The 27961-nt window shown below is 49.2% G+C and overlaps 1 protein-coding gene and 1 long non-coding RNA gene across 3 annotated transcripts; both read right to left on the bottom strand.

The window, feature by feature from the left end:
* Nucleotides 1-268: 268 nt before the first annotated feature.
* On the bottom strand, nucleotides 269-1878 carry LOC146253023 (uncharacterized). The gene is made up of 2 exons (XR_014731857.1): nucleotides 1631-1878; nucleotides 269-1268 (listed from the first exon to the last, which is right to left on the bottom strand). It is a non-coding gene; the product is annotated as an uncharacterized LOC146253023 (long non-coding RNA).
* A 2348-nt stretch (nucleotides 1879-4226) lies between these two features.
* On the bottom strand, nucleotides 4227-27956 carry lasp1 (LIM and SH3 protein 1). Of its 2 annotated transcripts, none has more exons than XM_084678154.1 (7): nucleotides 27668-27956; nucleotides 18842-18936; nucleotides 13987-14071; nucleotides 9512-9619; nucleotides 6994-7072; nucleotides 6310-6407; nucleotides 4227-5916 (listed from the first exon to the last, which is right to left on the bottom strand). In XM_084678154.1, exons 1-7 carry the CDS (start codon nucleotides 27734-27736, stop codon nucleotides 5743-5745), a joined length of 708 nt encoding a protein of 235 aa, XP_084534280.1. In that variant the 5' UTR covers nucleotides 27737-27956; the 3' UTR covers nucleotides 4227-5742. The 2 variants fall into 2 exon arrangements, with proteins under 2 accessions (XP_084534280.1, XP_084534279.1); XM_084678153.1 differs by having other exon boundaries at nucleotides 6310-6410.
* Between the last annotated feature and the right edge of the window lie 5 nt (nucleotides 27957-27961).

The following is a 27961-nucleotide window of genomic DNA, read 5'->3' on the forward strand; positions in this document are numbered from 1 at the left end:
CGAGTACAACGTTTTGCATCCTGGCAGGTTCGGCGGGGATATCGTGTTGTCCCGCCCCGCCATACCCTACCTGGCATCCCAGAAACATATAAGGAGTGTGCCCAATTTCAAACTGGTTTCATTCGTTGCACTGAAAAACTGGATAGTTACAGTATGACACATCGCCATCAGATCAAACTTGTGTGAGATAACTACCCAGACTATTATTCATAAATTTGAATCAAAATGTATAAATAAAAAATAACAAAACAATACAGAAGCATTCCAGTTTAGTCATTATGAAATTGTCTTTATTTTTCTGTGACAAAGGAATATTGCCTGTGGCATGCCCTTGACACGGCACAAGTGAACTGAACTTCTGGATGATGTAGCCTAAACATGGAAACAGTGACATGCATCAAGAATGACTGTCAACATTGTTGTTTAAATCAGACAGACTTACCATACATTACACCATATGACAACACTTCTGGGTCCTACTAATTCAATGCGATTACAACAGAAACATTACTCTAACAGAAAAGAAAACATCCATTGATATGAAATGACAACCAAGAGACATAATTATTTCCCTTCTAATCCTACTGGATCATTGAGACAGGTAAAGATGCATGCCCATCTGTATGTGTTTATTGTGCTCCTGAAGAAAACCACATTGTGGTCTAGGCATGTAGAGGGCAAATCGAATGTAAACATGAATGTTATCCAAGGTCATTGAATCAAGTTTCTGTCTTAGAATAGTTACAGCCATCACATATACAGTAGTTTATACTCTCAAACTGCATCACACTGACTTTAACATAAACCATAAACATGTGGATAACTAATTTCAGTATATTGCACATTTCATGATTATTGTCGACCGCCATCAAATAATCCATAGGCACAAATATAACACTACTAACAGCCCTATTCTCGTTTGCTAGGTAACCTCAACTGTGACAAGGGCAGTTTTAAACACCTGGGCTAGTGTGTAATGACGGACAAGCAAAAATGGGAAGTGAAGATACTAACAGGATAGGAAGTGAGGTTCTTCAGGTTGGCTGGGGCTCTCAGGACGCCACTAAATGGGTAGTTCTGTTAGGATGACAGAAACAGCAGAAACCACAGACAGGAAGAGAGAAATGAGACTGGAGACAGAGACATTGAGAGGGGTGGTTATCTAGCTGCTTGTCCAACTCCAGGGTCTTCCGTCCTCCATGGTTCTGTCCTCTTCAGATCACCAACAGAGACACTTCAGGGACACCATCATCACACAGGTCTCCTGCCTGCAACATTTAAGAAGGCCTCACAAATATACTCGGACACTGTATTACTCTTAATTTAATTTAGATTATTTTATAATTTAGACGTGACTGGATACTGTTAGGCTAGTTCAGATAATACTACCTAACAGAATGGCATGTTCATGCGAGTTCCTAATAGAATCCTATATCTTCACAACCCAGGTGATTTTAGGTTTCCCGTAAAAAATACACAAAGATAAACCCAAGATACGCAATATAAAGATGACTTTCATATCGCAGAGATGTTGTTCATTAAAAACACTTCACATCCCTTACTAAATTCGACATATAGTTTCATTATACACAAAAATTACAATATAATATTTGTAAAAACCTTATCTTACCATTGTTAGCGTTGGAAACCAGTGATGCGAGAGCGCTAAACCATGTCTTTTCCACACATCCCCGCCCGATCACGGGCTACATTCATGCTTGAACATCACAACATGTAGATTATATAGGACAGGAAAACTAGTCCCATAATTGCAAAAAACATCAACACCAAAATGTCCAACATGATGAGAGTGGCGAAGAGATGGGGTTGCAGCTTCAGCACAGAAGGAACACGACGTTGCCTTCTAACAGCGCAGATCAGAAGTAGACGGAGCAGAAATAATCCATGCGCCACAAACCCCCCCTCCCTGCCAGATGCGTTTTAGGCCCTCATTATTTTACGCGTATAGGAAATGGGGCAAGATTCACAAAAAAAAAAACACACACACATATGCCGTAGATGCAGGTAGTTTAAAACCAGATACGAAGAAAGTTGAAGAAAACAAATATTAGCCTTCTGAGTAAAAATGACATTTTATTGAATCTGTAGAATCATTAAGTACAATTCGAAGTGCTGTAACAGGGCGACAACAAGAGATGCTTATCAAATCCTTAGTCAACTGGGATTCAGATTTTTGAATATGTCAATATGCATGTGAAAAAGAAATGACAAAATGATATAAAAACAAATCAATTTAGATGGAATAAACCAAATAAAAACGTTCTGAATGCTAGGTCAGTGTTTAATATGATCTTTAAGTGCATGGTGTATACCACTATGGGAGTAGGGAATGATTGACACAGAGAGAATGGATCTACACTGAAGGTCAGGGTTGGGAGAATATTGTTAGCAGGGGAACAGATAGGGCAGACGTAGATAAGAAAAGGCCTGTAATATGTTACATGGTATACAGCAGTTGAAATGAGAGATTCCATAGCAGAAGAGCATATTTGGCGCAACCTGTCAAATTTCCTGACTAGTTAAAAATCCCGCTCCTTGCCTTGTCTCAGGTTGAGAATGACCTCCTTCCCCAGCTAATCAATCCTACATCACCAAATACAAAGGTCTATATCTTGCACCAGCAATCTAACATCTCTCAACACAGATTCAAAATAAACTGCCTCTCTTTGACCACTTAAGAACCATTAATTAAATGGTCCCTCAACCAATTATCCACTATTACCAACATTCAACTCCCAAACGTGGCAACCAAAGCAACTCCACATCAATTAACTGCAAAAAAAGAGAAAAAGAGTAGGCCAACATTGCCTTGTATTTTTCCTCTTTTCAAAAAGATAAAACATCACCTTGGTCTTGTGGTAAATGATTATCTATGTCGAGACACGGATACAGATATGAAGAAACTAAAATAAATGAAGAACACCGACCAGTTCACTTCAAGCCAAACCTAACCACGACACCTCATCCTCATAACCTAACCACGACACCTCATCCTCATAACCTAACCACGACACCTCATCCTCATAACCTAACCACGACACCCCATCCTCATAACCTAACCACGACACCTCATCCTCATAACCTAACCACGACACCTCATCCTCATAACCTAACCACGACACCTCATCCTCATCTTCACACGAAGATCAGCCCGGCACGACCCCTCACTCTCCTGCCCGAGTTCATCACAAAGACGGACGATTATCAAGTAAGTCTACTGGTATGCAAAATACACCCATACTAGCCAAACTAATGACCACATCTAGCCAGTTTGAGGTGTGTTGTGTTAATTCCAATTCAGTCATCAACTTCATTGACATGATTCATCACTAGGTTACAAAAAGGATATGAAGGTCCACACCAACTCACTTTTCTGACACGTTGCACTACACTGGTATTGGTCATGTGTTATTCTTATTCTTACCACGCAAGCATGTAATATTCCCCTTTCCCCAAATCCCTAGAATCAACCATGAGTCAACTGCTTTTGTCTGTAGGCAAGCCACTTCTCAAAGCACCATGATGACCTGTCATAAGTTCTCCTTCAGCTCTTTGTAATACATATACAATTGTACAATATCGTCTAGCTACATAGTGAAACTGAGAGCATTGTTTCTTTTATAAAGCTGAAGATTCCATAGAATTTCTTGTTTTTTTTTCTTTTTCTCTCCCCCACATCTGTGACAATCACAGTGCATCACAGGTAAGGTACCAGGACAGGAGGAGGGGGGGGGGGGGAGGCAGGAGAAGGAACACAGGCCAGTGTGGAAACACATAATAAATGACTGAGTAACAGGGTAAAGACATCACTCGCTGTCTGTCTCTTACGATATGGAATGGACACGGAACTAGAAACTACCAGCAGTATATAAGGATATTATCACAGTCATCTTACTGACAAATAGGAGAGCTGACTTATGTTAAGGTTTTGTATCGGGGTTCCGGTGCAACCACGATGCAACACTCCCCAACTCTGCGAACCTTCCCTGAACATGTTTATCAGTGGCACTCCAGAACAGTAGGGGTCTTAAGTGTAGCAGTTAGCTGAGATACTCAAAGTCATGATGAGTTGGCACAATTGAAAAAGCATTCAGATGATACGGTGATAACGCTACTGTACCTGGAACAGGAGAGATCCCTGAACTTGATTGTTCTAGTTCTGTGGATGCTAGCCAACACTCCTAGACACACTAGTCTGCCTTGGGTTATGAATTGAGTTGCCGTTTTATTTTTTTCCATGAATTTGATACATTGACAAGTTTTAAAATAAGCCTCGTACAATACCAACAGAAGCAAAAGGATAAACAGTATAATGTCTGAGAGAAAGGACAACAACAATCATCTATTACAGCCATGTTTTTGACCTCATTACAGTTTAACATTTTCATACACATCTCATGAAAAACGATTGGAATGTTCAATCACAAAGACATTGGAATGACTTTTAACAAAAACAAAAAGATTCGCAATACAGAATTGTCTTGAGAATTGTGCTTGGCCTTCTTGTCTTCTGATTGGTCAGCTTGGTTTATCATTCTTCTGGAATGGGATGAGATCTGGCCTGATCCTTGCCCTGTTCTTCTACTCACAACGTTCAACCATAATCACCAGGTTAAAACTATAACGTTCTTCTTAAGACTGAAGGCATTTCAGGCTGCAAGTGCAGGAATGAGGGTAGTTAAAAGGATCTTCACAATAACTGAACTGATGCCATCATGACTGTGTTCTGTTGAAGTGGGTTAGATGGGGCAACTGGCTAACCACACGTGTTTTCCCTGACCCCGTCCTGCACACAGCCATCTGAGAGAGGCTAGGAGGTGCTCTACAGCGAGGACAGGATTCCAGTTAAATAACAACCCCCCACAATGCAGTAATGGACATGTCAGAGTACAGATAAGAGCAATGATACTGAGAGATGTGTGTGTGCGTGTGTAAATATATAAATATATATAAAACCTCTCTGTTAAGACTGACAGCTTGTTGACTGATGCAACAACAATGGGTACTGGAGGTTTCTGGAATGTACACAAGTCAAATATTCAAGCCTCGTCCAGACTGAACCAACACAGTGAGATTTTCCACACTGCACTTCCAGTCTGGCCAAGTTCCTGCATCACAATGAAAAATAATAACAAAACACACAAGTCGACCAATGACACGCCCACATTCCAAAATCATTTTCTCGGCAGCGTATCAGGGGCACTTCTCCACTTGCTGATTAACAGAGATGGGGGGTGGGGGGAGAGATTTGACCTTTTGTCATTTTGCATTGTGTGTGGGTGTGTGTGAATGTGTGTTTCATTTTAAGACTTTAAACTGCGATCATAGGAGACGTAACCCAGGACATAACCCAGAGAGCGACAGACAGAGACTGAAAGACACCCAGACAGAGACTGAAACACACCCAGACAGAGAGACAGAAGCAGCACAGAGAGACAGACAGACAGACAGACAGACAGAGAAGGCAGAGTCTGTGGCTGGGGAGCAGAGCAGTGAAAGCAGATCAAGTGGACACCAGGGGGGGGGGGGGCGAGGCCTCACAGGGGGGCCTCAAAGGGGGGCGCAGGGCCTCACAGGACAGGTCGGAGAACAGAGTGAAAAAAAAAAAAGAGAAAGCGGCAATAAGATGAGATGGCACTGGGCTTTTCATTTTTTTTTCTTTTCTCCCTCCTTTTCCTCCTCCTCCTCCTCCTCCTCCTCCTCACTCTCTCCCTCGCTCCCTCAGATGGCTTCTACGTAGTTGGCGGGCAGCATGCCCTGGTGACCGGTGCGCTCCACGCGCCCGTACATCCAGCCCTCGTCGATCACCTGCACGTCTACGATCACGTCTCCGTCCTGGAAGGACACCTCGTCCTCGTCTGCAGCAGAGTAGTCATACACCGCCCGGTACCGCTTCTACACACACACACACACACACACACACACACATAGAGATAGCGAGAGGGAGAGAGAGAGAGAAAAAGATAGCAAAAGAAAAAGTGAGCGAGAGATAGCGAGAAAGAGGGAGAGAGATAGCAAGAGAAAGAGGGAGAGAGAGAGAGAGAAAGAGAGAGATAGCGAGAGAAAGAGATGGAAAGAAAAAGAGTGTGAGTTAGGTCGTACTTCTGCCGTTTCCACAGGCCAGCCGGGGTCAACTGGCTATAAAGCGGTGGTTTTAAAGGAGAGGACGGCACCAGAGGGCCCGTGGACAGGCCCTAGGCACCAGAGGGCCCGTGGACAGGCCCTAGGCAGTCACAGCAGAGCCCAGCTGAGGCACACAAGCCTCCAGGGAGGAGCAGGGAGTCTCACCCCGGAGCTGGGAGGCGGGGCTGCGGCGGCCGGGCGTGCGGGCTCAGGAGCAGGCTCATAGTGGAAGTTCTGGGATGCAGCGGGGGACGGCTGGTACGCTGCTGGGAGGACAGGGGGAGGGGGGTGGAAGCATGGAGAGAGGGGAGAGAGGAGGAGGAGGAGGGGACAAAGCGAGGGAGAGAACATCCAGAGAGTGAATGACTTGAGTCTCGTGGCTGAGAGACGAGACATCTTCAGGCTGTTCCCTGTGAGTGATTGGATCCCCCGATCCTGTCTGAGGTCCAGATGCTTCCAACAAACCCCTCTCTGTCTGCTCAGCTCTCCTCCCCCACCCCCCCAGGCTGCCTCCATCACTCTCTCTGGGCCCTGTCACGTTCGTCAGCCCCAGGGCTCAGGGAGAGTGGGTTGTGCAGCAGAGGCAAGCCGAGACCTGCCTCTGCTGCTGCTCACCTGCTCTCTAACACAATAAGGACTCTGTGTGTGTGTCTGGTTGTGTGTGTGTGTCTGGGGGGCAAATTTGAAGAGTCAATCCATGTCACACATTACCTCCATACAACGGCATGCCTTACGCTTAGCAGTTGGTATGTTGATGTTGTTGTTGATGATGTTGATACAGATGCCGTATACGGTTGAGTGTGTGTGTGTTTTGGATGGAGAGAGTGAGAGAGAGGGCAGCGTTGGTACCTGGGTTAGGGGTCTGTGGCTGACTGGGCGGGGCATCTCCTCCACTTTTGCTCTTCTCAAAGTCCTCGTGGTACTTAATCTGGAATGAGACCAACATTCCCTCACTCACTACGGGTTACGACTTGCATAAACAGACAAGAGCATGCGTGGAGCCGTATTCATGTTGTCCACCAGGTGTCTCCAACTCTCCCCTGCTCGCAGTGGTAGGTGGGGTGATCTACGTGCCAAAAAATCTGCTTTTGGAGGCCGGTTTGACGCTGAAAGGAAATGACATCGCAGCCGGAAGTTGCGTGACCTCAGAGTTGCTAGGCAACGCTCCCTGACACATTAGGTGGAAGAGGTAGAGTGAGAAAAACACAAGGAAGAGAGAGTGTTGTGAAGGTGAGAAAGACAAGAACAGGGGTGCGAAAAAACAGGCGTGTGGCTCAGCACGTTAAACCCACAAACGGAACTGCATCTAGGAATGAACTGGTCCCCTACTAAAACAAGCCCCATACTACTGTAAAGACAGATTCAGGTGTAGCAAAGGAACACTCCCCTACCCCTATTCCACCCTGACCAAGCCAACATCAACAAAGGGAGTCAGGTGGCTAAGCGGTTAGGGAATTGGGCTAGTAATCCAAAATATGCTGGTTCGATTCAAAATGAGTGCAAAATGACGTGTCCTTGGGCAAGGCACTGCACCCTTCTTGCCTCGGGGGGAATGTCCCTGTACTTTCTGCAAGTAGCTCTGGATGAGAGCGTCTGCTAAATGTAAAGACGGCATTCAGCAGGAAATCCATCCAAATGACCAGACCAGGATCAGAGGGGACGGGCCAGGTTCTGGTCTCATTACCAGACAACAGTGGGACTAAAAGCCCCAGCTAGATCTCTAGTCCAGAACATGTCCTCCCATCCCCCCTGAAAGAGGCCACTGTGTTGAGAGAGAGAGAGAGAGGGAGAGGGAGAGGGAGAGGGAGAGGGAGAGGGAGAGAATTCACAGGACTCGAAGAGATGACAGACTGTTAAGTGAGTGTGTGAGGACAGCGCGTTCAGTGATTGAGAGAAGACACTGAGGTTTCGATGTGTGTGTGTGTGTGCGAGAGACAGAGCGAGAGCAATATGTTAAGTGAGAGTGCGTGAGAGAGAGATTATTTGTGTTTGTTTGAAGGAGCAGGTTGCACAGATGGCGTGTGTGTATCAGTGTGTGTGCGCGCGTTGGCTTGCCTTGTCCCACTCTTGAGCACAAAAAAGAAAGCTGCTTCCTCTTAATATTCCCCACATGGAGCAGGAACAAGTACGCAGAGAGAAAGAGAATTAATTTGGAGAGATGAATGTGAATGAGAACATGATGGAAAGCGCAACCAAGTGAAACAGAGAGAGAGAGAGACACAGAGAGAGAGAGAGAGAGACACAGAGAGAGAGAGAGAGAGACACAGAGAGAGAGAGAGAGAGACACAGAGAGAGAGAGAGAGAGAGAGAGAGAGAGAGAGAGAGAGAGAGAGAGAGAGAGAGAGAGAGAGAGAGAGAGAGAGAGAGAGAGAGAGAGAGAGAGAGAGAGAGAGAGAGAGAGAGAGAGAGAGAGAGAGAGAGAGAGAGAGAGAGAGAGAGAGAGAGAGAGAGAGAGAGAGAGAGAGAGAGAGAGAGAGAGACAGAGAGAGACAGTAAAAGAGACAGAAAGACAGACAGGTGGGGAAGAGACGAACCCACAGGCCTCTCTGCCCTGCTCTGTTCACACGTGAGATCCTACAGCGATGGAAGATTTGGCATGGGCTAGGGTTCCCACCCAAGGAAACGTGTGTGTGTGTGGTGGGGGGGATGGGGAGATACTGTGACAAATCTGGTGTACCTAACCTTAAGAGGCAGCATGGAAACTGGGTTCAGATTCTGTATGTGTCAAGAGGAACTGGGACAGACCGGACGAGTCCAGACAGAAGTGAATGTGAAAAGGCCTTGAGCTGCACATATCTGGCATTCTGTGCTGCCTGACTTTACTGGGTCTCCATGAACCTACTGAGCATGTGCAGCGGAGACAGAGACAGGGAGGGGAGCAGGGAGAGGGATGGAAGGTGATTAACATCTGGAACGTTGCCCCTTGGCTTGGCACACACACACACAGCAGGAAGGTTCAGCAGTTTTGAGACACATCGAACATGGGTGGTTGTCTATGGCTGGCCAGAGACTGCCTAGGTGTTTGTGTGGGAGTGTGTCTTTGTGTCTGTGTTTTGTGTGTTTGCCCAGTCTTAGACACACAGGATCCCATCATACGAAAGCAGTAATTACCCATCAGCCTCCACGCTAATTATGTCATTAGAGAAGCCAGCAGTCGGTGCTGGTGTGTACACCAAGAGGGCTGTGCGTGTCTTGACTTCGCCTGCCAGGGCAACACAGCTGCCTCCAGCCCCCCAGCCGGGCTGCGGTATCCAGAGTTCAGGGGGACGGAGAGAGCCAGGCAGTGGAGGGGAGGACCCAGGGAGAGGCCTCAAGCTGAACCCCCAGCCCTGAAGACAAGCCCCCTGATGGTACAGACGTTACTCACGTTGCTTATATTGTCCTGTGTCTTCTTGATTCTCTGCATTTCTGGTGTGTCTGCCACCACGCTGAAACCCTTTCCTTTGTTCTTCTCAAACTCCTCCTTGTACAGCACCTGGAACACAGAGCACAAAGCTGCTGTAATGACACACAGTGGAACAAGGCTCACAACACTCACCTAACGACTAAGCGTTAAATAAAGGCTATACTGTAAGGCTCAAAGTGAGATCCAGAAGGAAAAATATATATTGTTTTTTTTGTTCTTTCTTTGTGGTGTGTGTGTGTGTGTGTGCCTGCCAGGTGGATCCGCCCTCCTTTTTCTGTATTGGTTGCAGTAATGACAGTCACTTCCTGTTAGCTCAGGAGTCGAAGCCTGACATACACAACGACTGACATGACCTTATATGGAAAGAAAGGGAGGCTCAAGTATTTTGGTTTGCTTGGGTGGGTGAGCGTGTGGGTGGGTGGGTGAGAGGGTACCCCGCCCCTCCCAGCCTGACCCCACAGTGCAGGGGAGGAAGTGGCCAGCCCATGCTCACTCTGATGGGTATCGCAGCAATTACAATGAACAGACTCATAGCAGGGCTTCTGCTGATAGACACACACACACACAGAGGAACAGAAACACGCATGTCAAGCCACACACATTCTGCTACTGACACACACACACCCACACAAAGTGACCGTTAAAATCCACACACAGGTTCCTCCCAGTGACATTTCAACAATGAGGAAACACTTCATACACCCTCCTCTGGCCTTACCATTACTCCGTGGCAACCAATTTCCTTACAACCCATAGAAAGTTCTAGAATAATCTATGACCACGCAGCTCTGCTTCACACGGCACAGGCTGGCCATGCTGGTCAGCTTAGTCAACATCTGACACGTTGTTACCAGGGCAACCCCCCCCCCCCTCCCCTCCCCTCACCTTGTGACTTGATGACAGCATGAACCAGGGTCTGGCTGACTGCACTCTGTGTATCTGTGTGTGTGTGTGTGAGGGAGCAGTTTATGCCCTCTACCTTCACAAGTAAACAACACACTTCCCATAGTCCCCTCTCTCCGCTGATTGGGTGTGAGGTAAGCTACACGCCCGCTGCCACTGTCGCATTGATACGAGAGAGAAGCCGGGGGCGGGGATTTGAACCTGGGAACTCTTCTGCCAGTTTCTCCTGCCACCTCAGCCCTGGTGCTTCGTGCCCCTTACACAGACTCTCTTTCAGGCTTCAGTTACCGGCCAATCCCTAGCAGCCTGCGGCCCTGCCAGACACAGCTCTGAAGCGCTAGCAGGAGAGTATAACAGGGCCTCAAATACATTCTAGAAGAAGAAAGAAAAAAAAAAGGGCTCATCAGACAGAAATATCCATTGGAACTGGGTCATATGCTGTAATAAAGATGACACTCTGACAAGAGCAGAGATTTGTTGTGTGTGCTGAAGAGACTTAGTGAGAGCAGTTAGTGTGGGACGGGATGCGTTTCCTGTCAGGGCTGATCTGATCCTTCATGTTGTGGCATGGGGCTTCTACCGGGGGACAGACCCAAGGGAAATGAATGCCGCTAGGTGCTGGGGTTTGTTTACCTCTACATTTAGTCATTTAGCAGACGCTCTTATCCAGAGCGACTTACAGTAAGTACAGGGACATTCCCCCCAAGGCAAGTATGGTGAAGTGGACCCATGGACCCAACGTCATTTGGCACGGCCGGGAATCGAACTGGCAATCTTCTGATTACTAGCCCAATTCCCTCACCGCTCAGCCACGGCCTCCGTGCATGCATGCGAGCGGGTGTTCTCTCTTATCTGTGTGTGTCCATGCTGCTTGGATGGGCTTGTTCGTGGGTGCTCTAGGATGGCTCCTAATATCCCAGCGACCCCCATCCACTAACAGCTCGTTAGGCACAAAGACACTGGGAGTCAGTTTATCAACCGGGAACAACACAGGCTTTACTCGGTCAGAAGACTAAATTACCCCACCACACCCCACCCCTCACTCCAGCCCCCTCCCCTGCCCAACCTCTTCTCTCAACATCTAATCCGGATTGGCAGAGTTATTAATCAGCACTGGAGCGCTGTGGCCATTTGTCCTAATCCACTCTCTCTTCATGCAGAGACAGACAGCCACGAAGGACGATGCTATGGGAGAGAGAGAGAGACAGTGAGAGAGAGATAGAGAGAGAGAGATAGAGAGAGAGAGAGAGAGAGAGAGAGAGAGGGAGAGGAGAGAGGAGAGAGGGAGAGACAGAGAGAGAGACAGAGAGAGAGAGAGAGAGACAGAGACAGAGACAGAGAGAGAGAGAGAGAGAGAGAGGGAGAGAGCAGAGGGAAAGTGGTGGAAGAGAGGGAGAGAGCAGGAGGAGACAAGCTCTTCCCAGCAGGAGCCTCCTGGTCCAGTATCAGACAGGTTTAACCATGTGACCTCCACCAATCTGGTGACACAGAGCCGGATCCTGTGTGTGTCAGACCATATGTGTGACTGCGTGTGTGTGTGAGAGACCCTATGTGTGACTGTGCGTGTGTGTGTGTTTGTGTGTGTGTGAGAGAGAGACCGTGGGTGTGACTGCGTGTGTGTGTGTGTCTATGTGTGTGTGTAAGTGAATGAGTGGTAGTATGTGTGTGCATGAGAGACTATAGAGTGTGTGTGTATGAGAGTGAGGAAGTGTGTGTGTGTGTGTGTGTGTGTGTGTGGTGGCAGGGTGTTAAGGGGGGGATCTAGGATGGCACGGGGGGTCATGAGGAAAGAAGGCTCAGAGATTGAGACAGGCACAGATGGTGTTTTCCACAACACATCCAACCCCCCAACAAACAATAAAACCAGACGTCCAACAATCATTCCAACAGTATTATCCTCATCATCATCCATTTACAATTGTGATGATTATTCCATGGCTGATTAGAGTGAGCATGTGTGTGTGTGGGTGGGTCGACTTTGTGTATCTGAGAGGGACCTGAGGTCCTGTGTGCGCCTCCTGTAGCTGTTTCCTACGGACGGGCTGTGTGTGTGTGTTGAAGGCTGTGCCATGGTGCGTCAGTGGATCACACAGGAAACAGACAACTCAGACTCACCAACTCCCAATATGACTGAGTGAGTCAACTCGCTAGTGTGTCCGTGTGTGTCCGTGTGTGTGTGTGTGTGTGTGTGTCAGTAGTCCTCTGACCGTAAAGGCAGTCAAGAATATCTCTACGATTTCTCAATCCAGATATGTCAGTCGGTTAGTGTTTTATGTTATGGATGAGGTCATCTTCCTGTCACCGCAGTTAAATGCTAGCTTGAATGTGTGTGCGTCCATGCAAGGAAGTTGAGGTTGTTAAGTTGTGTGTGGTTAGCTGGGGCCATTTCTCTACCCTCGCCACTGCTGTGTTGCCACGGGAACCCTATTGCTATGGTAGCAGGGTAGGGAGGTCTGTCACACCTCATTACAAGACGTTACCAGAGAGAGGGAGAGACAGAGAGAGAGACAGAGAGAGAGAGAGAAAATAAACGGGGGAGAGAGGAAGAAAAAGAGACCCCCATGAGGCACGCAGGAGGGAGGAAAAGCGCAGACACATCCGAGAAAAAGAGGGGAAGAAAGAGAGAGAGGAGTGTGGGTGGTAGAGGAGGAAAGATAAAAGTAGAAGTCTGAGAGGAAGCCAAGGGAAAAAAGGGGAATAAGCCGAGGCAGAAAGAGAGAGGGGGAGAGCCCTGTCTCAACGGAGACTCTGTCTCTGTGTCGTGTCGACAGTGGGTGTGGTAAAACATGAATGAAATAAAGAGGAGCAAGGAGTGGGAGGAGACGGCGTGGGCGGGGAGGAAAGAGGGAAGCCTGATTGGAGGATGCCGAACGCTGACATCAGAGAGAGAGAGAGAGAGAGAGAGAGAGAGAGAGACAGAGAGAGAGAGAGAGAGAGAGAGAGAGAGAGAGAGAGAGCGATAGAGAGAGGGACAGGACGGAAATGGCGGACAACAACATGGTCACAGAGAGAGGGGCAGACGGAGGAAGAGAGATGAGAGGAGGCAGAGGCAGGGAGAAATGAGAAGAGGCAGAGAGAGATGAAAAGAGGCAGAGGCAGATGAGAGGAGGCGGAGGCAGGGAAAGATGAGAGGAGGCAGAGACAGAGAGAGATGAGAAGAGGCAGAGAGAGATGAGAGGAGGCAGAGGCAGAGAGAGAGAGGAGGCAGAGGCAGAGAGAGAGAGGGGGCAGAGGCAGAGAGAGATAAGAGGAGGCAGAGGGAGAGAGAGATGAGAGGAAGCAGAAGCAAGGAGAGATGAGAGGAGGCAGAGGCAGATGAAGCCACACCTCTCAACAGGGATGACACTGAAAGATTTGCCATGCGATGGATCATTTTATCCACAAATCATTTCTAAAACGAGTGACAAGGGAAATAAAAATGATAAGTAGCTCGCAATTCTCCACACAAAGGACAGGATGCCTCGCGTGTGCGTGTGTGTGTGGCCAGGATCCTGGGGATGCATGAGCTGGGTGGTGGTTGTGTTGATGTGTACCTGGCTCTGCATCTTGCTCTGCTGTTTGAGGCGAAGGTTCTCCGGAGTGTCAGCCACACAGGTGAAGTTTGTCTTGGGGTAGTGTCTGAAAAACACACACGCACACACAGGGAGGAGAAAAGTACGTGAGATTCAAATCCACTCACTCACAGGGCAGACAGTGTGGTTGTCAGTAAGTCAAACAGCAGAGCACACTGTCATGTTTGTTGCTGGAGGTGGTGTTCTGGCTGACTTAACCAGAGACATGAGAACACACACAGCTCTGGATCACAGGAGCGTTGAAGGAGTGTGTGATCAGGGCATGGAAGACACACACACACACACACACACAGGCTCTTTGAAGAGGACAACTAACAACAGTGACACAGGCCAGCAGAGGAGAGTTGTAGGTTGCTGATGTTATAGATGTCACAATCTTTCAATAGTCAACTATCCTACCCCGCACTCCACTTCAATCACATACACTGAAACTCATTAGGCCAATATGTTATCATATAGCAACCCCCTTGCGAGCTTGCTTATAGATTTCCATTAGATGCATTTTTCATGTAGTCTGCATGGTATGCTTTGACCTGAAGCTATTCAAAACACTTGGACCCGGGAAGTAAAAGCCCTTAAAGCCCAATATAAAACACTTCAAATCCCAGCATGCCGTAGGGTGTGGAATGACCTCAATCTTCAGGCCTCTCGCTGCCTCTGGGTAACCCAGTTAGTTAAGCAATATGTTTCCATGACAACTTGGTAAACACATAGAAAATGCAGTTTCTTATTGAAAGTGCAAAACCAGTTTTCTAAAGGAATGTGGTTCAATTACATACAATTCCCAATGGACAAATAAACAAACAGAAATACACTTCTGGGACCACACAGGGGAGAGAAAGAGAGAGAGTGAGATTGAGTCCCAGGGTAGGGCGTGGGTCATTTGGTCAAGAGGAATCCTGTTCTGAAGCTCTCGATGGCAACACAACAGCCACACGAGCACTGCAAACGTAGGCAAAGTGCCGCCTCTACCCAACCATTCTCTCTCTCTTTTTCTCTTTCTCTCTCTCTAACACACACCCACAAGCACCCCCCCCCCCCCCCCACTCACACACAAACACATTCCTAAAAGGCAGCGGCTGCTATCAGGTTCCATTCAAATGTAGCGGTTAGCTGAGCTAGCGGCGTTAGCGGCATGAGCCGTGGCAGAGAGGAAGAGACTTTATGCCAGATCATGGCTTTCTAGAAGCATCCTGTTTTAACGAGCTACGGTGTCGTAAAGGAAGCCCTTGCTGTGCCATTCTTCTCTCTGTCTGGGTGGTTTAGAGATTATTGCACAAGAAGAATGCAGTAGTAAGAGTCAAAACAGTATAATATTTGCATGTCTTATTTTTAGAGTAGGGTGTGTCTGGTTTGGGGCAGTGGCAGCACAGCCAGTGCCAAACAGAACTTCTTTGTTTTGAAAAACCGCCGAAAGCAACACAAGAGGGTGTGGCTTGCTTCCCATGTTATCCATTCGAAATTGTTTCTGCTTCGCGTTTCAATGTGTGTGTGCGTGTGTGTGTCAACGTTTGCAGCCTTTACGCATGTCTGGGTGGCCAACGAGAGGCTGAATGTGCATGCATGCGTGCGTAAGAGTCTGGGTTTGGTACGCGGCGCATGCATGAGTCAGTCTTCACAAATCCTCATCCGTCCGTAGGGGCTGCATAATAAGGTAATGAGTCACTGACACACACACACACACACACACACAGCAGCACCTAGGCTAGGCTCCGCCCACGGCACCTGTGAAGGACGGAACCAGCCATACGTGGCCGGCCTCCATCCCCAGAGTCTGGGAGCCCCCTCCTTCACATGCCCCTCCTCCACGCACACACAGAGACCAGGAGGAAAGCAGAGCGGCAGCAGGATGATGTTCTGACTGCCGTCCACACTGCCAGACTGGCGGAATCCATGACAGGCAGGGGCTAATATTTGAATGCACACGCAGGGAAGCTATTTCACTGACTGGGCTCTTTTCCAATCTGTTTCCATCACCAGCGAGGGCAGCACTCGCTTTCTGCGACGAGCCAGTGGCAGGATGCTGACATGTCATTCTGTGTGGTAAACAAGCTTTAAATCACCCAGGTTATTCATTAACCACATATCTGAAGCCACCCATGTTAACTGCATGGTCGCCCAGAATTTAATTAGCCGAGGCCTAAACGATGAAGGATTTCACCAACATGGCACCAACGTGGCAACGTAATCACTGACTCGCACAATCCTCACTCTGTCTGCCGTCCCTAATTTCCCACAATCCCCACTCTGTCTGCCGTCCCCAATTTCCCACAATCCCCACTGTCTTGTCTCCCACAATCCCCCGGTGGCCACGCCCCACCAAAGAAAGAAATGCCATTCTCATGGCTGAGGTGGGTGGGCACTCCGGCACCCGGCCGGCCGGGGGCGTACCTCCTGCTGAGGACAAATATAGAAGAGTCGGTTCTCCGGTCGACGGCCGCAGCCCAACGAGGGAACGGCGGGGGCCAGCGTTCTGTCCCCAGAGAGACGGGCTCTTCCTCTGAGGGTGTTTACCTTAATGAGAGGGGACTTCAACAAACGGAAGGACGCATAATAAACACAGTGTGGGGGGGGGGGGGGCTCTTCCCAAGCAGGGCTGAGCCAGAAGGAGGGGGGGGGGTGGTGGTGGTGGGGTGGGAGAGAGTGATCTGACAGAGAGAAGCCACAGGTTAAAGCCCCTTAACTTGACTCAAGACCGTTCGGAATGGAATCGAGCGACACGGACAGCAGGGGAGAGTAGCTTATTGGATTGCGCACGGGCGGACAGATGGAGCAGCAAATTGCGCGTCAGTGTTCGGGGGAGGATGTGTCAGTGTATCCTTAACAAACAGGCAGAACCAATGGTGCCTTCCCCTGAAAACTGCATGAGAACAGAAAAGATTGTCAGAACATGAAGCCACGCCTTCACTCCACATTCCTCCCCCCCCCCCCTTTGACCGCACGCATGAATGCAAGCGTACACACACACAGTGAGGTGAGGTGAAAGTCGTGCCAGGTTCGTGGGAGTGCAGCACTGGGGGATTCCAAGGATTCCTCACCGGCCTTGAAAGCGTGGGCATACGTGGGAGTAGGGCAGTGGGTGTGGAAGCCTGTGTGTGTGTGTCCATGTGTGTGTGTGTGTCCATGTGGGTGTGTGTCCATGTGTGTGTGTGTGTGTCCATGTGGGTGTGTGTCCATGTGTGTGTGTGTGTCCATGTGTGTGTGTGTGTCCATGTGTGTGTGTGTGTGTCCATGTGGGTGTGTGTCCATGTGTGTGTGTGTGTCCATGTGGGTGTGTGTGTGTCCATGTGGGTGTGTGTCCATGTGTGTGTGTGTGTCCATGTGTGTGTGTGTGTCCATGTGTGTGTGTGTTTCCATGTGTCCGTGTCCGTGTCCATGTGTGTGTGTGTGTCCATGTGTGTGTGTGTGTCCATGTGTGTGTGTGTGTCCATGTGTGTGTGTGTGTCCATGTGTGTGTGTGTGTCCATGTGTGTGTGTGTTTCCATGTGTCCGTGTCCGTGTCCATGTGTGTGTGTGTGTCCATGTGTGTGTGTGTGTCCATGTGTGTGTGTGTGTCCATGTGTGTGTGTGTGTCCATGTGCCATGTGTGTGTGTGTGTCCATGTGTGTGTGTGTGTGTCCATGTGTGTGTGTGTGTGTCCATGTGTGTGTGTGTGTCCATGTGGGTGTGTGTCCATGTGCCATGTGTGTGTGTGTGTCCATGTGTGTGTGTGTGTGTCCATGTGTGTGTGTGTCCATGTGTGTGTGTGTGTCCATGTGTGTGTGTGTGTCCATGTGTGTGTGTGTGTCCATGTGTGTGTGTGTGTGTCCATGTGGGTGTGTGTCCATGTGTGTGTGTGTGTCCATGTGGGTGTGTGTGTGTCCATGTGGGTGTGTGTCCATGTGTGTGTGTGTGTCCATGTGTGTGTGTGTGTCCATGTGTGTGTGTGTTTCCATGTGTCCGTGTCCGTGTCCATGTGTGTGTGTGTGTCCATGTGTGTGTGTGTGTCCATGTGTGTGTGTGTGTCCATGTGTGTGTGTGTGTCCATGTGTGTGTGTGTTTCCATGTGTCCGTGTCCGTGTCCATGTGTGTGTGTGTGTCCATGTGTGTGTGTGTGTCCATGTGTCCGTGTCCGTGTCCATGTGTGTGTGTGTGTCCATGTGTGTGTGTGTTTCCATGTGTGTGTGTGTGTGTCCATGTGTGTGTGTGTGTCCATGTGGGTGTGTGTTTCCATGTGTCCGTGTCCATGTGTGTGTGTGTGTCCATGTGCCATGTGTGTGTGTGCATCCATGTGTGTGTGTGTGTCCATGTGTGTGTGTGTGTGTCCATGTGTGTGTGTGTGTCCATGTGCCATGTGTGTGTCCATGTGTGTGTGTGTCCATGTGTGTGTGTGTGTCCATGTGTGTGTGTGTGTCCATGTGTGTGTGTCACTCCAAAGGAACTCGTGGAATTTCCCTCACTGAGCCCCCCCGAGGAGAGGGTAGAGGGGTGGGGGTGAGAGGAGAGCGGGGGGGGGGGGGGGTCCTTTCCCACACTCCACCCTCACTCTCCCTCTCTGGGGGCGCAGGGGATGCCAGAGCGAGGGAGGGGTGGAGAGGGAGGAGAAAAGACAGGAAGTTGCATCCACTGGGAAACACACAGCTGGGCTGGAACACACACACACACACACACACACACTTAAAGCATCTTGGGTCAGTTAACTTCCCTGTCTTCGCTCTTTAGCGATGATGAAATCTGACGTGCTGATATCTGGGGAATGTGGGAGGGACATCCCAGTGAACGGTGCACTGTGCATGTCTTATTGCACAAGTTCCTACTTGTGCGAGGGACTACTTACGCGTTGCAGTAGGGCTTCTTTTCGAAACCTTTGTAATTCTTCATGTTTAGAGTCATTTTGCAGATCTCGCAGCTGAAGCATCCTTTGTGCCAGTACTGTCAGAGAGAGAGAGAAAGAGAGAGGGAGGGAGAGAGGGTAAAAGACAAAGATTAGACATTATTCCACCAAAGGGCCTTCAACCACACATTGGCTGTGTGGGGCAATCATTTGCCCAAATGAGGCCAACCAGGAACTACATTTAGCCTAATACCTTAAAGGGTTTGCAGGTTAGGGGGAGGGAGCGAGAGACACACCAACTGATGTAGAAAGGAAGTTAGGTTTCCATCACAGCTTCATAGAGTTGCAGCGGTGCAAGACTTCCTCTTTCTCTACCATGGTTATTTATAACAAGGCCAGTTTCAGTGGAAGGTTAACGAGCAGGGGAGGAACTGTGTATGTGTGTTTATATAAATGCATGATCAGAACACCAAACTGTTATGTGTAACCAATCCACTTGGAAGGAATTTGGCGAAAAAATAAAAAAAATAAAAAAATCGACTTCCTGAGTCCAAAATGTGTTTTAGTTTTTGCTAAACAGCATGTCCTCAGAGCTAGTCCCTGGTGCAGGGTGAGTGTACAGGGAGGTCAGGGCGCTGGAAGTAGCATCCCCATCCTCCAGTCACGGGGAGGAGGAGACAGGGCTCTTTTGCATGTTCAACCTTATCAAGCCGGTCAAAGGCAGCGGTCACACCTGTCTGGTAATACTATCCAAACACACAACGTGTGACCGGAGGGTTTCACTACCCTAGTTTTAGACCATCACTGATTGACTCCGCCCCTCGTTCGAAAGCTGAATGTTTATAAATGTTAAACGAGGCCTGCACCTCGACATGGATTCATCTTAGTCGTCATAAAACAAGGCCTGTAGCTGGGTAGATGACAAAAGCAGTTCAATTGCAAGGTTTCCAGATGTGGGGTAATGGCACTGACTAATACAGTACGCATGCAGCATGTTCACACACACTAGACCCACAGAGACACTCTCCTGCTGGACTGACAACCAGGAAACGTTCCCATGTCCTGTTTGGGTCTGGAGACTCCCTTTCTCTCCTTGTCTGTCGCTCATTTCTGTAGTCCTGTCTCTCTCTTTCCATCCATCTCTCTCCATCCATCTCTCTCCATCCATCTTCATAACAACCCTGCCTCTATCCTTCTCACCCCTCCCTTTCCTCCCTACCCTCCTCCTCTCTCTCTCTCTTGGCAGCAGGATGATCTGTGGCTGGAGGGTTCAGAGGGGGACTGAGGGAGGGAGGCCGGAGGGAGGATGGAAGGAGGGAAGGAACATGAAAGGAGGGAGAGAGGGGTGGGTGTGGAGTGAGGCAATGATCTGGCTGTTACTGCTTGTCATCAAGGGAAGAAGAGAGAGGGAGGGGAGGGGGCAGAGAGGGAGAGAGAAAATAAAGAGGGAGTCCTTATTAACGTGGCCCAGAGGCATTCTCTCTCTCCCTCCCTCTCCCTCTCTCCCTCTCTCCCTCTCATCACTATACATTCCACTCCACTCGTCTATACACACACCGATATTAAGACATTACAGTCCGGGTCAAAACAGAACACACACAAAGATATATGGGCCTTTCGGTACATACATACATAAGCCTGCGAGCGTGCGCAGTGCGCACACACACACACTCAATGTGTTGGGGAGAGGGCATTAGCTGATGCATCCATCATTTAGCTTGTGTGCAGAGATGGGAGGATAATAAAGTAGACCTATGTGCTCCAGTCCTGATACAGAGCTGGCTGTAAATCACAGGGATGGGCCTCGCTTCTTGGTTCACTGTCTGGGACCTCAGATTAACCACAGCTTTGGAGACAATAACTAGTAACACCTTTACCTCCAATGAGCAGACATTAATTAAAAGAAAACATATGAGACGATATCATAAATAACAGGTATTACATAAGAGGAGATTTAAACTCAGGAAATCGCTTGAAACATTGAGCTGTGACACCAATACAGGATGGCAGTCTGGTGGGTTCTCTTTGGCTTTTATGGGTTTGTATGGGTGTGTGTGTGTGAGTGGGTGTGTGTGTGTTTGTACAAGGCTGCTGACCAGCAGATGGGTCATACAAAAGAGCCAGGTTCATACTGGACACAGGCCCTGAGCCCTGGTCAATGAAGGTCTGATCCACAGCCACACAATCCCCTGACTATGAGAGACAGGAGGACCTCTCTCTGTCTCTCTCTCTCTCTCTCTCTCTCTCACTGTCCATCCCAGACACTCAGAGGAGACCCGGGGCGTTTCCACGGCTACTTGGTCTTGGCCATCTGCAGCTGTGGCAGCCATCTTGGTCTCTCTTCTTGTGGCCCAGTCAAGGTGATATGTCCCACCGCCTACACTAGCCTGTTACAAGGAGAACGCCACGCCAACAAACTGAAGAATGTCAAGTGGAATTTGAATCTAATGCCTTGGGGGTGAAGTGGAAATAATATGGTCTGAGTGCTGGACTTTGATCCTGTTTCCAGGGGGTAAATATTGACCGTGGGTCGGTTACACACGACGGGCCTGTCCTCCAGTATTTAACCGGCAATCCCATACACCATTCAACCTGCTAACCCACATTCCACCATGACTACCCCCTCACCCAGATCTCATGACCCCTCTCAGGTGAGTGTAGAGACGGGGAGGGAGAGAGAGAGAGAGAAAGAGAGAGAGAGAGAGAGAGAGACAGAGAGAGAGAGAGAGAGAGACAGAGAGACAGAGAGAAAGGGGGGGAGAGAAAGGAGGGGAGAGAAAATTAAAGAAATTGCAAAAGAGTGAGAGAAAAAGGGGAGGGAGGGAGGAAGATGGAGAGGTCTGAGGGGGAGGACTATGGAGAGGTCTGAGGGGGGAGGACTATGGAGAGGTCTGAGGGGGGGAGGACTATGGAGAGGTCTGAGGGGGGAGGGGGGGAGGACTATGGAGAGGTCTGAGGGAGGAGGACTATGGAGAGGTCTGAGGGGGGAGGGGGGGAGGACTATGGAGAGGTCTGAGGGAGGAGGACTATGGAGAGGTCTGAGGGGGGAGGACTATGGAGAGGTCTGAGGGGGGAGGACTATGGAGAGGTCTGAGGGGGGAGGACTATGGAGAGGTCTGAGGGGGGAGGACTATGGAGAGGTCTGAGGGGGGAGGGGGGAGGACTATGGAGAGGTCTGAGGGAGGAGGACTATGGAGAGGTCTGAGGGGGGAGGACTATGGAGAGGTCTGAGGGGGGAGGACTATGGAGAGGTCTGAAGGGGGAGGACTATGGAGAGGTCTGAAGGGGGAGGACTATGGAGAGGTCTGAGGGGGGAGGACTATGGAGAGGTCTGAAGGGGGAGGACTATGGAGAGGTCTGAAGGGGGAGGACTATGGAGAGGTCTGAAGGGGGAGGACTATGGAGAGGTCTGAAGGGGGAGGACTATGGAGAGGTCTGAGGGGGGAGGGGGGGAGGACTATGGAGAGGTCTGAAGGGGGAGGACTATGGAGAGGTCTGAGGGGGGAGGACTATGGAGAGGTCTGAAGGGGGAGGACTATGGAGAGGTCTGAAGGGGGAGGACTATGGAGAGGTCTGAGGGGGGAGGGGGGGAGGACTATGGAGAGGTCTGAGGGGGGAGGACTATGGAGAGGTCTGAGGGGGGGAGGACTATGGAGAGGTCTGAGGGGGGAGGACTATGGAGAGGTCTGAGGGGGGAGGACTATGGAGAGGTCTGAAGGGGGGAGGGGGGGAGGACTATGGAGAGGTCTGAGGGGGGGAGGACTATGGAGAGGTCTGAGGGAGGAGGGGGGGAGGACTATGGAGAGGTCTGAGGGGGGGAGGACTATGGAGAGGTCTGAAGGGGGAGGGGGGGAGGACTATGGAGAGGTCTGAGGGGGGGAGGACTATGGAGAGGTCTGAGGGGGGAGGACTATGGAGAGGTCTGAGGGAGGAGGACTATGGAGAGGTCTGAAGGGGGAGGACTATGGAGAGGTCTGAGGGGGGAGGACTATGGAGAGGTCTGAGGGGGAGGACTATGGAGAGGTCTGAAGGGGGAGGGGGGGAGGACTATGGAGAGGTCTGAGGGGGGAGGACTATGGAGAGGTCTGAGGGGGGAGGGGGGGAGGACTATGGAGAGGTCTGAAGGGGGAGGGGGGGAGGACTATGGAGAGGTCTGAGGGGGGGAGGACTATGGAGAGGTCTGAGGGGGGGAGGACTATGGAGAGGTCTGAAGGGGGAGGGGGGGAGGACTATGGAGAGGTCTGAAGGGGGAGGGGGGGAGGACTATGGAGAGGTCTGAGGGGGGGAGGACTATGGAGAGGTCTGAGGGGGGGAGGACTATGGAGAGGTCTGAGGGGGGGAGGACTCTGGAGAGGTCTGAAGGGGGAGGGGGGGAGGACTATGGAGAGGTCTGAGGGGGGGAGGACTATGGAGAGGTCTGAGGGGGGAGGGGGGGAGGACTATGGAGAGGTCTGAGGGGGGAGGACTATGGAGAGGTCTGAGGGAGGAGGGGGGGAGGACTATGGAGAGGTCTGAGGGGGGAGGACTATGGAGAGGTCTGAGGGAGGAGGGGGGGAGGACTATGGAGAGGTCTGAGGGGGGGAGGACTATGGAGAGGTCTGAGGGGGGAGGGGGGGAGGACTATGCAAAGGAAAACCTGGCTCTGGGCACAGAGGCTGGATCTGGCAGTCAGTTGGAAAATCAGGACACTGCAGAGAGAGGGCCCTAGAAAAAAAACACACCCTATGAAGCGAGATTGTCTTCCTGCATCAGCGCAGCTCCAGGGCACGTGTGTGTGTGTGTGTGTGAGTGTGTGTGAGCGAACATGATGCATGCGTGTCAGCAGGATCCGAGACTACTGTACACTCAAGAGAACATGCTCGGTCAGCCTAGGAATGCCCTCAGACTGAGACGGAAAGCCGGGCTGGTTTGAACAACCCCTGCAGCACAATGAGAGCCGTCCAGACTAGGCTAGGGGTTGAAGGCAGCGACTGTGTCTGTGCTCACTGACTTACTACCAAACGTGTAACCGAAAGCATCCCAACTGTGCAGATGTAAACGTGACACAGTTCCACTTCATCGCTATGAGTATGAATGAGTATGTAAATGAATGGTGGTGCTCTACAATTACTGTGTGTGTGTGTTTGTGTGTGCGCGCGCGAGCGAGCGTTCACTCAACGGCAACAGACACCGAGCCCTGGGCCCACATCTGCCTCTCAATTTTAGAGGAAACTCGTTAAACTCCGTCGGTATTTACCAACCGACCTGATCCATTTGTTTATACACAACAATGCATGTTACCCAGCAGCAGGTTAAACAGAGCAGTGATGGCACGGGGGGGTTGTCTATCTGTCTATCTATCAAAGTATGCACTTAACGCGCATTTTCAAACCACTCCTGCGAGTGGATGTGCTGTAGTGTGCACTTAGCATAGGCATAGCGCCCGTCTGGCATCCTGTCTGTCTGGAAGCCCTTCCAAGGAGGACCAGCTCTGCTGAGGAGGAGGGGCGCTGACTCACTGCTGTCTGGTCATGGTGCACCTTCACCTGAACCCCCCTACACGGCTGTGTCCCCTTATCCTGACCTGGCCATGTGCCTTAGGTGGGGAGTGGGACTCGGACAGGCAAGACGCTGTTCTCTGGCTGGCTGTAAGGGGGCCGGACAGACTGTTCAACATGACCCAGCTATTTGGAACCATCTGTCTCGACATATATACACACACAGAGATTTGGTTTTTAAACCTGATTTGGTTGGAAAACATTATTCAATTACTAAATGGAGGATAGGCAGTATATTTGTCGGACCGTTATGGGACATATTTGAATAAGTACATCATCTGACATGACACTAGTCCACAAACGCAGGATTATTTGATTATTTAACGAGGGTAATAAACAGTGTATGGAAATGTCTGGTGTTTACATGTTGTTGCATGGCATGGCTGGTCCTCTGACCAGAGGGAGGCACACCAACAGGCATGGCAGCCTCACTTTAGTCACACTGTCCTGTACTGTACTGTCCTGTCCGGTTCAAACTGCGAATGTGCCTTGTGAGTCTGCATGCGAGACAGCTTTGCACATGTTTAATAGACAATATATAACACTATATCCTTTCCTCCCACACAGCTGAAGAACAGACTATGTTGTGGTATGTCACACAATTCATTATTAATGCTAGCAAAATAATGGAGGAGTCCTTAAAGACAAGGCTTCTCCTATTGGCTGAATCTTCCCCAGTCTCAAAGGAAGAGCATGCAACACATGCTGGAAGAGTATGTGACACAAGTCCATCTCCCACAGGAAAGGGAGCCTCATCATTCCATCTTCACTGACATAGGCAACGGCCTAACAATCCTACACCATCGAATCACACATTCAAATGGGCGGGGCCACACCGCTGTCACATGGCTGCTTGCACAAGCACGACTTTGCTTGCGTATCTTTTCCAAACACAAACACGTTTGTTTGAACCAGCGTAGTTTGCATATTGTTTTCCTTGATCACAGTGTGTGTGTGTGTGTGTGTGTATCTAGATGTCTCCATTTGAAACCCTGTTTAAAGCCTGCTAACCTCAGGGCTTCCTCAAGTCAACAGCTCTGCCCAGCACTCACTTCCTGTCTTTACTTGTCCTCGGCTGGCCCCCCCTCCTTCTGAGGGGACCAGCCCAGCGCTGCTGTGGGGCTCCACAGACAAGCAGCCATCTGTGGCCCAGCTTCTCCATAGGCCACAGGTTAGACCGTGAGGGTGGCGGGCAAACAGGTAGGCTATTCAGCAACTGCTGACCACCGCAAGCTGGCCTACCCTGTCCTGTCGTCACGCGAGACAGGCCGGGGAGGAGGGCGTCCTCTCCTGCCAAACAGGAGAGGAGAGGGCGGCCAGAGCCGCAGAGAGGGAGAGCAGCCGGGGGGGGGAGGTCTGAGAGGAGGAGGAGTGCCTCTGCCGATCGGCCGCATGGACAGACGCTCGAGAATGGCAGGGCGACGGCACAGACCTCTGACAGAGCACGTTCTATAATGGGAGTGTCTGTCTGACGGAATGCAAGCTGCTCCAGGCAGTGCTTCCAGAACACTCTTGGGTTCTGTTTGCAAACCCAGCTCTTATCAGTGTTTTCATTCTTCTGAAATGACTTTGTTGCACTTGAGGACCATATTTGCACCTGGTGTAATCTCAATCGTAAAAACAAAAACGAAACAAAATGGTTTTTTTACAGTAAACTACTTATTCTGCAAGAATACGCAAACTGGACTACAACACAAAAAGCATGAGACAACAGGCATAGGCTGGGGACCATAGGTTAATATAATGGTGACAGAAAAAAGATTGGTTGAGCTTCCACAACAGAGAATTGGTCTGAATGCACTGTACAATCTTGAGAGCAAAGACACTGACGGCTGGCCTGGGTCATCATCCCAAGGGAGTCTATAGATGTCCACATCCTGATAGATACCATTAGACCTGTTTATCTATCCAGAGATATGTAGTGACAGTGAGCCAGTAAACACTAATGTTGGATGGTTATCACACTGATCACAAAACGACAATATTGTGCTCTAACCTACTGATATAAACGGTTATGTAAGCAAGCTTCCTTATATCGGAATAGTTTCTATAGTAATGACAAATAAAGGACTTATTTAGGGGCCTGACAGGCTAAATATACATTTTGTCTTGATCACAAGAACGACCCTAAATAAGAACATTAAACCATAATAGTTATTAGAAGGATTTGGATAAAACATACAACAAAACAATCCCCTTTTAGAAGTCAAACCCCACATTTCTTCTGAGCAGAGCTGCTGTGAACGGAACAGGAAACGTTTGCTTGGGTAATTATTAAACTGTAGTAAAAGCAGTAGCTAACGCTATTTAGCTATGGTTTTTTTAAGATCATGCTTAGGTATGTGAGTCTGTGAACAAAGAAATGCAATAGCAGTACTTCAATAACTAAATTTGGGGGTAAACGCAACGCAACACTAACGCCAATAACCTAGAAAATTTGGATTTCCTGAAGAATGGCTACATTGTCACTGACACAGGCTTTTGAGTAGGCATGCTAGTAGCTAGCTCGTCTATTAGCTCAGGAGATCCGGGGCTAGGTAGGTTCACTCGTTTTGAACAAAACGGGAGATGGCCCTTCAGCCGTCAAGTGGCCGTGCGGCTTCAGAAGCTTTGCTCAAATGGTGACTATGCGGCATCGGGATTACATTGATAAAACACCCGAGCGGCCTCTTATACTGACGATTAATTGAATCAGAATAAGGTCAATGCGGAAGCTTTGTGTAACGATAGCTACACTTAAGCCTAAGAAGCTAGTCTACTTTTCTTGTCAAATATTTCTTAAGCGAATCAACAGCCTTCTTTCGCCTCCTCTCTCCGCCCTCGAAACATTTACCGATTCAGTGTCTTATCTACAATACATGGAATAGCATAGCTACTAGCTAAGGCAGTGATTTCGGTGGTCATAACTGCCAATTATGTTTGTTATCTTAAATGTGAGTCACTTCCTACAGTCAATACACTTGCTTGGTTAAAAGTAGCAACGTTTTTTTTCTGTGTTGAACAGTAGGCATCTATGAACGTCAAACCACCCTAAGGAATGCAAAAAGCGGGAAGTTGTAACACCGCGGGGCGGCCCTGCTACCCTACACGAAAGATACTTATGACATGAATGCATGGAAAGCTTGCTAGCTAGTGCTACCTGTCTTTAGTGTTGGATAATTGTAACATATTCATAAATTCAATAGGCTATACAGTGAAATTAGGAAAATACTGAAAGCGAATATGAGAGGAGATAGCCTTTGTATGCTAGACCCTTGTATGCAATGGAAAGAACTGAAAATATTGTTCTCACCTTGTCCAGACAATTCACTTTTTCCGTGGGGTACACGACTCGATTGCATCTGCCACACAACGGATTCATGTTTGAGCCGGATTGCTCTCTCTAGCAAGATAGCTAAGAAACAAGAACTGTGAAAAATGTGAAGTCGCAAGATTTGTTGATTAAAAATGTTCTTCAGAACAATTCGAGTTTGGAAAAAAGATTTATCAATCAAATCCAAGAGAGTGTTATCGTTGAAAGCGCACAGCTGGCTGTCATTCTACGAACCAGACACGGAAAGCGCGGTCACGGCGCTTCTCTTTCCAA

Source organism: Hypomesus nipponensis, chromosome 17 (genome assembly GCF_054491055.1).
Source record: "Hypomesus nipponensis isolate SF chromosome 17, ASM5449105v1, whole genome shotgun sequence".
NCBI classification, from domain to species: domain Eukaryota; kingdom Metazoa; phylum Chordata; class Actinopteri; order Osmeriformes; family Osmeridae; genus Hypomesus; species Hypomesus nipponensis.

Excerpts from the sequence above, each read along its gene's own strand:
- lasp1 (XM_084678153.1), bottom strand. The coding sequence starts at position 27,736 with ATGAATCCGTTGTGTGGCAGATGCAATCGAGTCGTGTACCCCACGGAA. Across the intron at positions 18,937-27,667 it reads AAGTGAATTGTCTGGACAAG|TACTGGCACAAAGGATGCTT; the intron begins GTGAGAACAATA and ends TCTCTCTGACAG. Across the intron at positions 9,620-13,986 it reads AGAGCAAGATGCAGAGCCAG|GTGCTGTACAAGGAGGAGTT; the intron begins GTACACATCAAC and ends TCTGTGTTCCAG.